Source organism: Hoplias malabaricus, chromosome 8 (assembly GCF_029633855.1).
Source record: "Hoplias malabaricus isolate fHopMal1 chromosome 8, fHopMal1.hap1, whole genome shotgun sequence".
Taxonomy (NCBI): domain Eukaryota; kingdom Metazoa; phylum Chordata; class Actinopteri; order Characiformes; family Erythrinidae; genus Hoplias; species Hoplias malabaricus.
Genome location: NC_089807.1, coordinates 39439706 through 39456265, shown reverse-complemented (window position 1 = coordinate 39456265; position 16560 = coordinate 39439706). Strand labels below are relative to the sequence as shown.

The 16560-nt window shown below is 42.3% G+C and overlaps 2 protein-coding genes across 4 annotated transcripts in view; one reads left to right on the top strand and one right to left on the bottom strand.

Moving 5' to 3' along the window:
* Positions 1-3797, top strand: part of gab1 (GRB2-associated binding protein 1) — a 53784-nt gene extending 49987 nt beyond the window's left edge. For all 3 annotated transcript variants that reach the window (XM_066678680.1, XM_066678679.1, XM_066678681.1), the window contains 2 exons: positions 1255-1377; positions 1875-3797. In XM_066678680.1, coding sequence (XP_066534777.1) covers positions 1255-1377; positions 1875-2033 — 282 coding nt within the window. In that variant the 3' untranslated portion in view covers positions 2034-3797. The remainder of the gene's footprint in view (positions 1-1254; positions 1378-1874) is intronic.
* Positions 3798-5269: 1472 nt separating this feature from the next.
* The window catches only part of LOC136705934 (E3 ISG15--protein ligase HERC5-like), a 15094-nt gene continuing 3803 nt past the window's right edge, over positions 5270-16560 (bottom strand). The window contains exons 6-24 of the mRNA XM_066679780.1: positions 16348-16478; positions 15871-15995; positions 15704-15777; positions 15491-15600; positions 14482-14541; positions 14257-14353; positions 13873-14065; positions 13506-13672; positions 12795-12869; positions 12558-12635; positions 12168-12251; positions 11979-12077; positions 11070-11210; positions 10024-10190; positions 9804-9867; positions 9036-9106; positions 8713-8896; positions 7252-7354; positions 5270-6303 (exon numbers count right to left, since the gene is read on the bottom strand). Of these exons, the coding sequence (XP_066535877.1) occupies positions 6092-6303; positions 7252-7354; positions 8713-8896; positions 9036-9106; positions 9804-9867; positions 10024-10190; positions 11070-11210; positions 11979-12077; positions 12168-12251; positions 12558-12635; positions 12795-12869; positions 13506-13672; positions 13873-14065; positions 14257-14353; positions 14482-14541; positions 15491-15600; positions 15704-15777; positions 15871-15995; positions 16348-16478 (2235 nt within the window). The 3' untranslated portion in view covers positions 5270-6091. The remainder of the gene's footprint in view (positions 6304-7251; positions 7355-8712; positions 8897-9035; positions 9107-9803; positions 9868-10023; positions 10191-11069; positions 11211-11978; positions 12078-12167; positions 12252-12557; positions 12636-12794; positions 12870-13505; positions 13673-13872; positions 14066-14256; positions 14354-14481; positions 14542-15490; positions 15601-15703; positions 15778-15870; positions 15996-16347; positions 16479-16560) is intronic.

Genomic DNA, 16560 nt, shown 5'->3' with positions numbered 1-16560 from the left:
CTGTATTGTTGTGGTCACAGTGCCATGTTTGTATCAACTTCTCACATTCCTTTTAAGACATGGCAGGTTGGTGATAGTTTTCTAATGAAAGGCTATTGCCCCCATTACAGACAATTGGTGTATTCCACAACTCCATGGATGGGTCCTCGTATAAATTGGAAATAAAGATGAAATGAAATTACACAGAGAAGCGCTGTGGTTTAAGATGTTAAAGCTGTAGTTGTTGAGGAAAGTACTGTTCAAAGATTATCCCCTCAACAGCCGTGTCTTTTAAATTAAGATGGATTAAAATCAGTGCTACACCACCACACTGTACTTACGCTTGCATGACAAATAGAGCCTAAAGGAATGTGTGTTTGGTTGGTTACACAATTGATGTGCCATCAGATATTAGTTTCCATTGCATCATGTTCATTTTAAGACGCCTTCATATGGTTGAGTGGTCCAGTTTTACTTCTTCTACATTTCCTGCACTCATTTGTTCAGTTGTTTCTTTGCTTTTTCTCTAGCTTCTCCTGTCCATTGTTGTATTGACATTATCTTTTGTCTTCCTTGACGTCTTTTTGCTGCTCCTTTTTTCTCGTGCCTCTTCATCTGCTCTATAGAGAGGAGTCCTTCTACTGCACAGTGCCGATCACCCCCGTTAAGAGGGAGGTGGCAGGTCTAGAGCAGCTCGAGGAGGTGAGCAGGATCGCTGGTGTGGCCTAAATTCTCATAGTTGCTGTTCTGAGGTCAAGCACCTCACATTTAAAAACAAAAACAAAAAACATCTCAACCAAAGTACCTGGAATTTCTGATCCAAGATCAGCAACTATCAAACAGCTGCTGTATTTGCTTCGCTGCTTTTCTCTGACAGTTGACAGGATGTCCAGATTATTATTGTTATTACTGTTAATACATAACTCGCCGTGAAAGAAAACACAGGCTCTGATTAGGTAATGTTGCATTTTGTTAGATTTTTGTGTTTAGAAGGATCCTCATGTAGATGCTCAGTGTCTCTTAGCTCTTAGTTCATTCTTCATCATAGCTTCATTTAAATAATTCAGCAGCTACTTTACGCATTAAAGCCCCAGTGTGGAATTCCTGCATCTGAAATCTGTACTAAACATATTTTCTGTAGTTCAAATTCTTTCTGATGATGCTTTGGCTGAATTACCTTTTTGGAGCTTAAATGTTTTTAGAAGGTTAAAGCTTAGATTGTGTCGACCGAATGATGCGTCAGATGTTCAGCTGCATCTTTTGGGGGTGTTTCAGAAGTTGGGACCACCTATGAACGCAGACGGAGGTGGCAGTCCCATGGTAAAGCCCAAAGGAGACAAGCAGGTGGAGTATCTGGACCTGGACCTGGATCCTGGCAAATCCACTCCTCCTCGTAAGGTGCGTCAGGAAACTGTTCAAGTCCAGTGCACCCTTAAGGGAGCTTTTTTTTGTGCTTTTTAAGAGAGTACGTTATTGAATAACCTTTGGGTGTCAAAACGACCTGTGAACACAGTACAGGCATTTGCTTTTGTAGTTGATTCATTCGCTCATGGCCATAGATAGACAGCCTCCAGAGAGCAGTGTTGGGTTTAACATATTGTTACAGCTTTTTAACCATAACTAGAGGGCTATAAAACGTCTGGTATTACAAATTTCTGACAGTTTGGCATAACATTAAGAAACTTGTCATTTATTTTAATGCAAATGTTTTGATGTATTTAGGTTGGAGACTCATTAAGCTGTTTGACATGCATTAAGTTAGACTTTAGCTGTGTAGAGTGTGTTACCATGGTGATAGCCTGGCAAAAGTGTTCAATACCTCAGTGTAGTTCAATACTTTTAAGTTTTATTTATCTTAATCATTCAATATACACCTTTATTCTCGTTTTCTGCAGAAGAAAAGTAACGGGGCTGGCGTGGCGGTGTCCGACGAGCGGGTGGATTATGTCGTTGTGGATCAGCAACGCACCCAGGCTCTGAAGAGCACCAGAGAGGCCTGGAGCGACGGCCGGCAGTCCACTGAAAACGACACTCCTTCCAAAGGGCCCAAGTGACCCTTCCCCACCCTGGACCCCACTCCCTCTCCCTTCTCCTCCATGACCTGCACCAGGCGCTGGGGTGTGGACCACACACACACACACACACACACACACACACCTCCATCTCCTGCTTCAGCCCAGGCCCCTACGAATGCTCTAGTTTATTATAGATTACACTGTGAGAGAGCAGCTGGTTTACACTGCCACCTGGCTGAGGGAAAGGAAACTGCATGGAGGAGAACTGGTCTTTGAAAGTGCCGTGTATAAGCTGAGAGATGTTTAAAGTAGGACAATACTGTGCTGTGTTTCCGGCCTTAAGGAACTTGTAGACCTCGCTGGCTGAGAGCCCTGTGAAAACTATGCTATGAGCGGCGAGAGACTTTCATTTGTATCAAGTGGACACTCGCTGCCTCCCTTAGTAATTCTTTTTCCCCTGTTTTGGTATTAATTCCTAGCCTTTTGATATCACTCTTGCATTCGTTGGCTCGTGGAGTGAAATGTTATCTAGTTGTTTGACTGAGATTTTGGGGCTTATCACCTAACAACTCACAGTGCTTTTTACATTTTCGTCCGACGTTTTAAAGACCTGCCACAACGGGGTCAGAGGAGTGCTCTGCGTTAGCCGGACGCATTCTGTTTCAGTCATTTTCATGATAATCTGAAACTTTGGTACATCCTGGTTTCTTTCTTTTTGGTGGTTCTTGTGGTTGTCACAAGGACACATAACCCACTAGCCCAATCAGAAGGTTTGGAGTGGGACGAAGAGATTTTACTAGGAGTAGATTTCCTGTTTGTGTTGCGTTTGCAAGTAAGAATGCAAAGCTGTCTGTATAGTGTTATGTACATTTAAAGAAAGTGTCCTTTGTTTGTACTGAATATCTGAGATGTAAAGGCTGTGGTGTGACCTCTGCAGGATAGAAGTCTGCACCCTGAGAATCAGGAACTATGAAATGATCAGATGTAAATGATGGAATCAGGAACTGTGATCGCTTTTAACGATGAGTTAAACCTCACAGTTTTGTTTTGTTTTTTCCTTGAATGCATGGTTTCAAAACTAAAGACAAGCGCAGAAGTCAGGTACTCACTGAAATGATTTAACAGTGGTTTCTTTGTAATTTATTTCATTTTTCATTTTATTTTTTTCTTCACAATTTGGTCGTGATTCACAAATGTTCTCAGTAAGTTTTTAACAGCGGATGACGTAGGATAGATGTTATCAGATTTGTCGCTGTATATGATGCCTTTTTGGGGAAGAAAGAAGCCAGTCGAGTAGATGCAGACGTTGTACATTGATCCTTCATTCCTTTAGTGACTGGACTTTTGATGTATTTTATTGCCACTTTGATAATGATAATTTATTTCAGATGGACTTTCACAGTTTCTGGAGACTAACTGCCTTATCATTGCAGCTTTTACTATTTGAATGTTCTCTACATATGATCAGTTGTGTACTTGTAGCTATGGTTAGAGCCTATATAGACCTTTACCATGTGTGTAAGAATAAAGCTTCACTAACTACAGACTTCTTAAGCCAAGGAGAGCGTCAGGAGACCTGCACAAACTCAGAAGCCTGTTCTCTTTTAATTCCAGTCCCTATCTACACTGTCTCTTTTTTTTTTTTCTCTCAACCCTTTTCTTTACAAAAGTGTTCTGCGGCAAACCTCAGATTTTCTTGATGCTTTTTATCTTTTTTTAATGAATCAAAGAAATGTACATTTTAAAATAAACTCAATAAAATACTGACATGCATCATACAGTAGTGGACTTTGTGTGGCCGTAGCGTCATGATGTGCTTGTGTTAGTTGGCTGAATTGAAAGGAGAATTGAAGGTTTGAACTGGAGGTTTTGTCATTATCTGTATCCACCTATGCATCAGGGGCGCGGTGGGTCTGGAGCCACACTCCTCACAGACAGTCACCCGGAGGAAACCCACGCAGACACAGGGAGAACACACCACACTCCTCACAGACAGTCACCCGGAGGAAACCCACGCAGACACAGGGAGAACACACCACACTCCTCACAGGCAGTCACCCGGAGGAAACCCACACAGACACAGGGTGAACACACCACACTCCTCACAGACAGTCACCCGGAGGAAACCCACGCAGACACAGGGAGAACACACCACACTCCTCACAGACAGTCACCTGGAGGAAACCCACGCAGACACAGGGAGAACACACCACACTCCTCACAGACAGTCACCTGAAGGAAACCCACACAGACACAGGGAGAACACACCACACTCCTCACAGACAGTCACCCGGAGGAAACCCACGCAGACACAGGGAGAACACACCACACTCCTCACAGACACTCACCCGGAGGAAACCCATATATATATATATATAACTGCATTTCACTGTTTTAACACTATGACAAAGTGAGTCAGGCGATTGTAATCCTGCAGTGAATTTCACTTTTAGTTCTGGATTACTCTCTCATCCCAAATGTACTTAATAGTGCTCCAGCACTCCAGAGAACAGCCCACTGCTGGAGGACTTTATTTCCCTTTGTCAGTTGTGTGGTGAAGTGGAATGAATGAGAAAAACAAATCTCCAATTAAAGAACAGGGAAGGAACACACTGCATTTTCCAGTTTCCATAGAACAAAATATTAAAAATAATGCTTTAATGTTTTCACAGTGAACATATAAAGGCTGTTATTGGAGTAGTAATATATTACACATTAAAAAATATTTAATTAGCAATATTCAATCCCACCTTCTATTATTTTAAGTTGCATACAGTGTTTTAATTAGGCTTCTCTTATTACAGCAAAGTTGTAAACTCACCATAAAAGCTGTAGTATAAACTATGGTAAAATTTAAAAGTGCATTTTCCCTGCATCATTTTATTAGACGTACAAATAATGTTTAAAGTGGTTTTGTGTAACTAATGTCTAATATTAGTAATTCAAACATTCACACAATTGCTATTTTCAAAATAAATAAATAAATATTTAAAGGCTAAGCAGCAGCTCTATGAAAGTGTCAAACAAATAAATACAGTGGAATTTGAGTTCCTAACTTGTGTTTATTGAGAGAAAACATGTTATTTCTTACTAATTCAAGGAATAAGGTTTAAAAGACCGTTGGTCCCCCCCCACCCCACCCCACGGTGTTCGGAAACTCTAATAGGCGTCTTGCCTGTGACGTAGATGGTGGACAACAACTCTAGAAGTTGCACTTAATTTAATGCAAAATGACGCTTTTCCAACAATATGGGCATGTAAGGACACCAACGAAAGGTGTTTAAGAGCCTCTGTAACATGGAGGTAAACAGGGTAAGGACACTCACTTCGCCTGTTTTAGTTGGTGTTAGTTAACGTTAGCTTGACTCGCTAAACTCGGTGGCTCAGATTATACTCGGCTACGTAGCTGCATTACGGAGGTTTATAGTGTCGGATGAATTCGAGTTCGACTTCGATCACATTTACAAGAATAACGGTACCTCTACATTTGAGTTTAGCTTATTGCTAGGCTATTGTCATGAATAATGTTGGTTATTTAGCTAGATACTGTCATAACAGTCAGTCATAACGGTGTTTTACCGCGGCGTTGTTCAGCTGTTGTCCACCAGTGACGTCACGGTTGCGTTCGAGAATTTCCGTAGCGAGCTCGGGTTTTTCCGTCAATTTAATAAAATTGTTAGTTTTAAAGCAAATTAAGTTGCTATTTTAATTCATACTTATATCTGTCAGTAACTAAAATAATGTGAAATGTTCATGGAGGTCCATTAAGTGGTGCTTAGCCTTTAAAAGCACTTTGTCCTTGATGGAACACATACAAATGTAGTGACGAATTATTCAAATTATCCTCGCTTTCCTTTTTTTTTTTTAAATACTTCATTTTTAGGTAAGTTTTTGTTGAATAAATTGACAGTTGTCATTTTAACACTACAGTTACCATAAAATGACAAATGAGCAGGAAAATGTTTGAATTGTGAATTGCATTTAAAAGTTACACACAAGACATTTTAGACATATTTCAACACCTATTACAAGTGTAGTTTTTTTTAGTTGTATTGATATTACAACAGAACAGGACTACAACAGACATGTTTGTCCTTTTATTCCTCCCAGAAGCCCCTCTTGTGGTGTAGGGCCTCAGTAAGTTTAACTCTGAGAACTTCCTTAGTTTGGTACATGGGGAGCTCCAGGAGGGAGTGGCAGGTGAGGGCCTCAGGAAGGTGATCTTCAGTGGAATTATACAGGGGGCGCACTCTCATCTTTATTTGGCTCATTCCCAGGATGGGCACTCGATCAAATCCAGTCAAAAACACTGCAAAGTAAAAATGATATGGTGCTATTATTACTCATTCATTCATTCATTCATTATCTGTAACCCTTATCCAGTTCAGGGTCACGGTGGGTCCAGAGCCTACCTGGAATCATTGGGCGCAAGGCAGGAATACACCCTGGAGGGGGCGCCAGTCCTTCACAAGGCAACACAGACATACATTCACTCACACACTCACACCTACGGACACTTTTCGAGTCACCAATCCACCTACCAACGTGTGTTTTTGGACTGTAGGAGGAAACCGGAGCACCCGGAGGAAACCCACACAGACACAGGGAGAACACACCACACTCCTCACAGACAGTCACCCGGAGGAAACCCACACAGACACAGGGAGAACACACCACACTCCTCACAGACAGTCACCCGGAGGAAACCCACGCAGACACAGGGAGAACACACCACACTCCTCACAGACAGTCACCCGGAGGAAACCCACGTGGACACGGGGAGAACACACCACACTCCTCACAGACAGTCACCCGGAGCGGGAATCGAACCCACAACCTCCAGGTTAGCTGTGTGACTGCGACCCACTACCTGCTGCGCCACTGTGCCGCCCGTGCTATTATTATGTATGGATTTAATATGTTTAAAAGAACATCACCAACAATTTTAAACAGACCCAACATGGACAGAATAAGTGCATTGTTTCAAAACAGGAGTGGAGAATTGCTGACTGACAAGAAATTAATTAAAATCAATATATCAGTAAATCAATGACACTGACGTGGTAGTGCGCAGATATTAGCAGATATCACACGGTGTTGTAACTGATTGTTTTTTACAAATATCAGTGTCACTGCTAAGTTGAGAGTGGACAACCACACAGAAATATCCAGCCAATAGCAACTCAGTCATCAGAAATGGATCATATAGGAATTTCCAAAACAATTTAAAGAATTGCAAATGAGAGAAAAGACTCACAGAGGAAGGCTTTCTTGTCTTTGTCTGACAGTTCATCAAAGACTTCCCAGAATGAGATGATAGTTGGGTGTCTTGCATGGAACAGGTCTTCATAACTAGCATTCTATCAAACACAGAGAAAAAACAGATATTTGTATGTTTTCTCTAATACATTCGAATAACTGCTTTGAGTCCATCGTCTGAAAAAAGGATGCCAGAAAAAGCATAAACCTCATCCAAAGTAGCTACGACAAATGAGTTTGACATATTTTGGAGGTCCCTCAATTCAAACATGCATTTTCCATCTGTAGAACCTCTGGTAGTTTCTGAATGGTCAAAAAACAAGTTAACATTCATAAAATACTTATTTTTTATTGTTTATTTCCACAGCAAAGCCGCAGGTGTCATGTCATTTATCTCACATGAGGGGTGGTTCATGTCTTACTTTTCACTCCACCATTGCTTGCTAGCAGCTCAACGTAGCATAGCTCGTCACACACAACAGTGTCATAATTAATCTAACCAATCTGTTTACAAATATTTCAGACTTTTTTGTGATTAAAAAATGCACTAATAATAATCTTGGCAGAACGTCCAGCCCCTAAATGTTTGTGAATACAGAGTATGGAAAAAACCGTATTAAATTACAGAAAGTTATTTTAGAGTGCAGCAGGATCTATTTTGGAGGATCCCACTTGTTCACTGAATACATTCATTCATTCATTCATTATCTGTAACCCTTATCCAGTTCAGGGTCGCTGTGGGTCCAGAGCCTACCTGGAATCATTGGGCGCAAAGTGGGAATACACCCTGGAGGGGGCACCAGTCCAACACAGGGCAACACAGACACACACACATTCACTCACACACTCACGGACACCAATGTGTGTTTTTGGACTGTGGGAGGAAACCGGAGCACACGGAGGAAACCCACACAGACACAGGGAGAACACACAACACCCCTCACAGACAGTCACCCGGAGGAAACCCATACAGACACAGGGAGAACACACAACACTCCTCACAGACAGTCACCCGGAGGATACCCACACAGACACAGGGAGAACACACCTCACTCCTCACAGACAGTCACCCGGAGGAAACCCACGCAGACACAGGGAGAACACACCACACTCCTCACAGACAGTCACCCGGAGAAAACCCACGCAGACACAGGGAGAACACACCACACTCCTCACAGACAGTCACCCGGGGGAAACCCACACAGACACAGGGAGAACACACCACACTCCTCACAGACAGTCACCTGGAGCGGGAATTGAACCCACAACCTCCAGGTCTTCTTCTTCTACTAAAGCACTGTTTATTCTTATAGTAAAAAACAGCTATGTGTTATTTTGTTAATCACATGACCTTGTATTGACACAGTTGAAAAGCCACACAATTTAATACATACAAAAGGATCAAGTCCTAAGTTTTCCCCTTGAATATAATACTGGGGTTCATGGACAGAGACCTCACCGTCTTGAGTGTGTCCCAGTCGTATTGCTCAGATCCCACCATCACTCCCCTCAATTCCTCGGGGTGGAAGAACTCTACCACATCTCGGTCACAGACTTTGTAGAAGCCCCTCCTGAACTCCTCAAACACTCGCTCCACCGATGTGTTCATGGCATAATCCACGTATGCCTCCACAAACTTCTTTCTGACATGGAAAAACAGACAGTACACAAAAAAGGTTTGTTTACAAAAAGTGGATATTGACCTGCTTTCTTTGTACATGTTATTTGTGTAATTTCTAATGCAATTTTGATGATACTTTTCCAAGTGAGTATTTTACTCACTTATTTGAACTTGTGATCACTTTCCCAGGCTCATGCGGATCCATGTCAATGTTTTTCTCATCCCAGATAATCTGAGTTTGTTAAAAAGATTTGCTTTAGTTTAGTTTACATCTCTCAAAACGTACAGTAGTGTCACGTATCACGGGACGGACTGACGGAGGGGGACGCACTTGCTAAAACACGTTTACTTTAATATAATAAAACAAAGAAATAAAAACAAACACAAACAGACTCGAGGGCAGATAAGAAGTGAGAAAACAACAAGACTAGGAATTTAAACAAAACAACTTGACTTAGAGAGGGAAAGAAACAACACGACATGACTATGAACGAGAAAGAAGCAACACGACAGGACTAAGAAAGACAAAGACACAAAACGACACGACTTGGACTTGAAACTTAGCAAAACAACACAACATGACTTTGGGAACAAAACGACACGACTAGGACTTGGAACATAGCAAAACAATACAACACGACATGACTTGGGAGGTAACAACACAATACGAAACGACATGACTTGACTAGGAAATAGCAAAACAACAAATGACCGATAACAGGAAGTAAAACACAGGAACTTAAATACTACATGCAAACGAGACACACCTGAGGCAGATAACGAGGACAGTGGACAAGGAGGCGGAACAAAGGCGGGACATGGGCGGAGACAAGGACAACAACAGACATAGCCATGTGCAGAGAGAGCGCATGGCAGGGAAAACAGGCATGACAGGACGAGGGCGTGACAAGTAGAGAGTAATCACTCACCGTTAAAGGCATCTCTGCACTATTAATATCTTCATCACTGTAGTCCAGTATAGTCTGCATGCTCCTAACCATGAAAAGTATTAGTTTGATAAAATATCTCCTATAGGTATTAAAACACTTGTTTTAATTGTTGGGCAGACCTTACAGACCGACACAAAGAGAATAAGCGATTATATAAGACTGAGAGGATGAGGATAATGGCCTTTGATTAAATTCTCACCTTCCGAGAACAGGACTGAACTCAGTCAGGTCCTCCAGAGAAGGCTGGACGTTCACGAGCTTCTTGAACAGAGCTAAAGGAAAGGGCAGGTTCACCACACTGTTGTTGTAAAAGGCCAAACCACACAGACATCCGAAGAGAAAGTACCTCTGCTCGTGCACGCTGGGCTTTTGGGGAGACAGATTAAAGAAAAGAAATCATAGAGTTCGTTGCCAGTGAAGAACAGTTTTCATATAAATAACAAAAGAAAAATAGCCAGTTTTGAGAGTGTTAATCACAAGGAAAGGTGTGTAATATCTCACACATTTATAGCCTATACATACTATACATGTAGAAACACTGGTTTCTTACAACAGAACTGCATTCTGCCAACTGCTAACCCCCCGCTCTCAACCGAGTAAATGTCAATATCCCTGCTGAGTTCTACACACTCAAACCAGTGCAACAAACCCTTACACACACAAATACACATTACCAGATCACAGTGTCACTGATGTGATCCACCGCTATTGTGATATCTTGATAACAGTATCTTTAAGGTCCGAAAGTGAGCAGTAATAAGGGGGTTGACGCTTTGTGCAGCAAAGAACGGTACATCTGGTGTGTGTACCCCAGTGGTACTGCACAAACATGTGAGAACTGCCTTCAATTATATAAAGCCCCAGACATAACATCCGAGATATTTCACTATCAGATTAACAAATATACTATGAGTCTTTCATTCATTCATTCATTCATCCATTAACTGTAGCTGCTTATCCAGTTCAGGGTTGCGGTGAGTCCAGACTCTACCAGGGGGCGCCAGTCCCCCACAGGGCAACACACACACACATTCACAAATGTTACTGAGCTTACTGAAGGTGTTTGTTTTACTTTGATCATAAGCAGCAGAAAATACAACCAACATCTCAAATCTTGTGGGTACGGAAACATATCCATGCATTTTTATTTGAAAAGCTGAAGTCAATGTAGGGTGTAAGTCTGAAAAATAAAATGGCCACTCACTGAATAACCCTCAGAATTTTCCAAAACCATGTTTGTCTTACCTCTGAAGGAAACCAGATCAGGGTTTTTGTGTCATTGTACATGAACATCCCAGATTCCTGTGTCAGCAGTGTGCTAAATGCATTGTGAAAAAAGTCCCTCTTATTAACGTCTGTCTTTTCTTCCTTCTCAGAGTACACCACCTATACATTGACCACACAAACACATGCATTGAAGCCACTGCAAGTACTATATATTCCAAAGAGACGCATCATTACTAAGGATACAGTCTAGGAATCTCCATAGAAAAGAATGACATGAAAAAGGGACATTGTGGAACAGTTGGACACAAGCTTAAGATCAACATATTCATTGCGAGTTATTGGCTGGATGGGTATAACACCCTCTGTGTGTGATGTTGATAATATTCATTCATTCATTCATTGTCTGTAACCCTTATCCAGTTCAGGGTCGCGGTGGGTCCAGAGCCTACCTGGAATCATTGGGCGCAAGGCGGGAATACACCCTGGAGGGGGCGCCAGTCCTTCACAGGGCAACACAGACACACACATTCACTCATACCTACGGACACTTTTGAGTCACCAATCCACCTGCAACGTGTGTTTTCGGACTGTGGGAGGAAACCGGAGCACCCGGAGGAAACCCACGCAGACACTGGGAGAACACACCACACTCCTCACAGACAGTCACCCGGAGCGGGAATCGAACCCACAACCTCCAGGTCCCTGGAGCTGTGTGACTGCGACACTACCTGCTGCACCAACGTGCCGGCCGATGTTGATAGTATGGTAAATATAAAAAAGCATACGCCCTGAGCTCTAACTGACTACTCATTAGAAGAGCAGTTATTTTAATAAAGACAATATCAATGCCCGCCATTTTGTTTTATATACAGACATTTGACATTCAGTGTTTACAGGTTTACATTTCTGGAAGTACAATTCTCATACCTGCAGCCAACCTTTTAGAGCATTTTCATCAGCATCTCTCAGCTGATTAAAAGAGTCCTCCAGCAGAGCTGTCCTCCTTAATACAAGCCTGAAGGCATTCTGCAATTACAGCATCAGTGTTCCATGGAGAACATCAGTAACATAATGTATACACAAGGTATATAAAAACTCACAGATACGAGTACATACCTTAACTTGTCTGACTTTCAGAAGGTTACATTTTGCCTCCAGGTTAAAAATGCAGGGAGTGGAGTTTAGCAGATTCAGTGTGTGCTGCAACATTTGAAATGAATGCTACAGTGAGTGTGTTCCATGCACAGCTAGTAATAATACATTTTAGCAGTTTATTGGTTATTCCAGTGGTCGTGTTGACACCTTAAACCTTACTCTGATTTCTTTCATTTATCTACATCTGCACAAAAACACAGATAAAGGCTAATGTTACTAGAAAGAGTAAACACTACATGCTTCATTCAGGCCTATGGTGACATTAACTTATTATATCGGAGCATTAAAGCTCTTGTAAACGTTACTGAAATTCTTATTTACGTTGGTTTGCGTGGTGTGTAAGAAACCTACTTTTAGATACTGTTTGTTTGCGAGCACAGCAGCCGGGTCAGGAAAGAAGTTAATCTCCAATTGATTAACAGTTTGCAACTGTGAAGGAAAAACATTAGACCAGCATTAACAGCATCCATAAATTCCCTCAGTAGTGGACAACCTGAAGAATAATCACTTCTGAGCAACCTATAGTACTGTGAACAAGTCTCCATATGATTATATAAATAAGGAGATTATGATTTCCAAAATTCTTACTACTATAAGCAGAAAATTGATCTCGTGGATGAAGAAATCTCTAGATGTTATTTCTCCTTCACGCCTGCAGGAGGCCTAAAAAACACAAAGAAAAGGTATACATTCATTCATTCATTCATTATTTGTAACCCTTATCCAATTCAGGGTCACGGTGGGTCCTGGAATCATTGGGCGTAAGGCAGGAATACACCCTGGAGGGGGTGCCAGTCCTTCACAGGGCAACACACACACTCACACATTCACTCACACCTATGGACACTTTTGAGTCGCCAATCCACCTACCAACATGTGTTTTTGGAGCATGGGAGGAAACCTGAGCACCCGGAGGAAACCCACGCAGACACAGGGAGAACACACCACACTCCTCACAGACAGTCACCCGGAGGAAACCCACGCAGACACAGGGAGAACACACCACACTCCTCACAGACAGTCACCCGGAGGAAACCCACATGGACACAGGGAGAACACACCACACTCCTCACAGACAGTCACCCGGAGGAAACCCACGCAGACACAGGGAGAACACACCACACTCCTCACAGACAGTCACCCGGAGGAAACCCACGCAGACACAGGGAGAACACACCACACTCCTCACAGACAGTCACCTGAAGCGGCACTGAAACCCATAACCCCCAGGTCCTTGGACTTTATTAAAACAAAAGAGTGTGCACTCATATTTAGTTTATTTTATCGTAGTGTATTCACCCTGTAGACCATCTGCAAAACTTGTGCAGATTTCTGTAGAAGTTCGTCTGATGTTGATGCTTGTCTGATGATATAAGTCCTCTGATATATGATGTTTGCGCAAAGATTGCGAAAAAGATCCACCACGGGTTTTAGGAAGTCATCATGGAGCTCAGACCAGTAGTTCTCTGAAAAAAAGATTCCATGCATCACAACCATCTGTAAATTACCAGACAGACCCTTCAATTAGCATCAACTGAGGTGAATAAACAGCTTGTCTGTAATATAAACCTGGAATTAATTAAATCAAACTGGCAAACAATTAGCAGCACAGTAGCTTTTTCATTTACTCAGTGCAGAACCTTAAAACTATCATTTTGAATCTTACCCAAAACCTGGAGCATAGAAGGGTTGAGCTTTAAGATGGCAGAGGCCAGTTGAGCAGTGAGTTTAATCTTCTGCTCAGGTGTGTTCAGGACTCTCAGGATTTCAGGGAGAATGAGGAAAACCCTCAGCGCTTCAACACCAGCAGCAGAGGAGCCCAGAGATGGCAGCAGATACTTCTCCACAGTTTTCTCCACCTGAGGAAAACAAACAAAACATTATGGCCCCAGTTAAAGATGTAAACAACTGGCAAGCCACCTTTTGATTCAGGTTTTTAAAAACCACGTCCACTGCTCCGTTAAATTGGCGCTATGTAAGTTAGTTTGGTTGCATCTAAAAAAAAAAAGTAGATTTAATTAATCACAAGGAAAACCAGTAGGTTGTTTACCTCTAAAAGCAGTTTGTCCTTCTTGGCTATGCGTCCAACAGCAGCATTCAGTGATTCCACGTCCAAACCAGAGAAACCTTCAGATGTTTGATAATGTCTATCACCACATAAACATATGCAAATACAAACTGAGATGCAGACGATCATAATCAATCATATGGTATATTTTTGTGTGGTTTGAGCCTGTATTTTGAATGCAGTTTTAACCGTATTTAATGATCATACCTTTTCTTAATGAAGCTCCCATTTAAACAGGTTGCAGATGAGAACACTGTCCTAATTTCTCTAGAAGTGAAACAAACATCAGTTTAATGTCATTAATCAGTTGCTAGCGGTTGAGTCAACGTTGTCAGAAAAGAAGGACCTAGTAAACAAGTATACATCTTGTAAATAAGCATCTGATGCACTCTAAGGCCTAGCTACAGTATATGTCCAAAAGTTTGTAGACAGGCTTTAAGTGAATTCAATGACATTAATCTGTATCCATTGCAGAAACTGATGCAGACACAGCATGTATAATAACTAGCAATAACTACCATGTTAGATCATTCATTCATTCATTATCTGTAAGCGCTTATCTAGTTCAGGGTCGCGGTGGGTCCTACCTGGAATCATTGGGCACAAGGCGGGAATACACCCTGGAGGGGGCGCCAGTCCTTCACAGGGCAACACACACACACACACATTCACACCTACGGACAGTTTTGAGTCACCAATCCATTTACCAATATGTGTTTCTGGACTGTGGGAGGAAACCGGAGCACCCGGAGGAAACCCACACAGACACAGGGAGAACACATCAACTCCTCACAGACAGTCACCCGGAGGAAACTCACGCAGACACAGGGAGAACACACCACACTCCTCACAGACAGTCACCTGGAGGAAACCCACGCAGACACAGGGAGAACACACCACACTCCTCACAGACAGTCACCCGGAGGAAACCCACACAGACACAGGGAGAACACATCAACTCCTCACAGACAGTCACCCGGAGGAAACTCACGCAGACACAGGGAGAACACACCACACTCCTCACAGACAGTCATCCGGAGGAAACCCACGCAGACACAGGGAGAACACACCACACTCCTCACAAACAGTCACCCAGGGCGGGAATCGAACCCACAACCTCCAGGCCCCTGGAGCTATGTGACTGCGACACTAACCTGCTGCACCACCGTGCCGCCCAGGAAAATTCATTTCCAATTAATTTAATATAAACACTCACTTTTTGATTGATTGCCACTGCTTTGAGTCACAATCCGATATCCACCTGTCAATCATTCTGTCTCCCATCGTTAAAGTCCCCTTGACTCGATTTGAGTTATTGTCCATGTGCTAAAAACAAACATATTTCATATTTAAATCATTTGACCAGTCATAAAATAAAAAAAGTGGAATAAAAGAAGATGAAGAAGATGAAGATGATGTTATAACCCACCTGCTGACAGCACAGGACAAAGGAATCGCTCTCTCCAGCGATGATCTGCTCAACTCTTTGGTCACGGTTCACTTCTGTGCAGTAAAAAATGTCAATATTCATTCATCTCATTAAATGAAAGCTTTGTCCAGCAGCCTCCATCCAGTTTAGAAGGAACTGGTCATTACCTGGCGGCAGGTGAACAGGCGACGGAACTTTCTGATTGGCTCTCTGTCCATTTCCTAGCTGTCCTTGCTCTCCACATCCAAACGAGTACATCATTTCTGATCCAATGAGCACCAGAGTGTGATGTCTTCAATTCAAAGGCAAATAATGAGAGGTTTAGTAACATGAATTTACAGGGAACTGATTAAATCTGGACAGTAACTATGTCATCAATATTTAAACGGTACTTGGTTTTTCTTTATTGTATTTGAAAACAAAGGCTGCTTAAAAAAATAGGAGTATCACAGGCGTCACACTGAAGGGTCAAGGTTGTTGTTGGAGAATCTGTTGCAGACATTTAAGACAGACTTCTAGAGTCTTCGGTACGTGAAATGCATGGTCAGGATGAGGAATTGTTGACTAATCAAGAGTTAATCAAAGGAGATATAATGATGGCAAAACGATGATTGTGTTTACACACACAACCAACTCAACTCTACCTTCCACAGCTGATCTGGGACACCTTTGAGCCCCAGAGTTCCCCCACCACACGAGGTCGGAGTTCATCTCTGAACGAGTTGTGGCCGAGCTGCCCGTAACGGCCCGATCCAAACGTGAACACGGTTCCTCCCTGTGGGGATAAATAAATTGTTCGTTTGTTTTCAGCAACCTTGATTTTGCTTAGGTCTTCAGTGTAAAACCTGTATATTCAC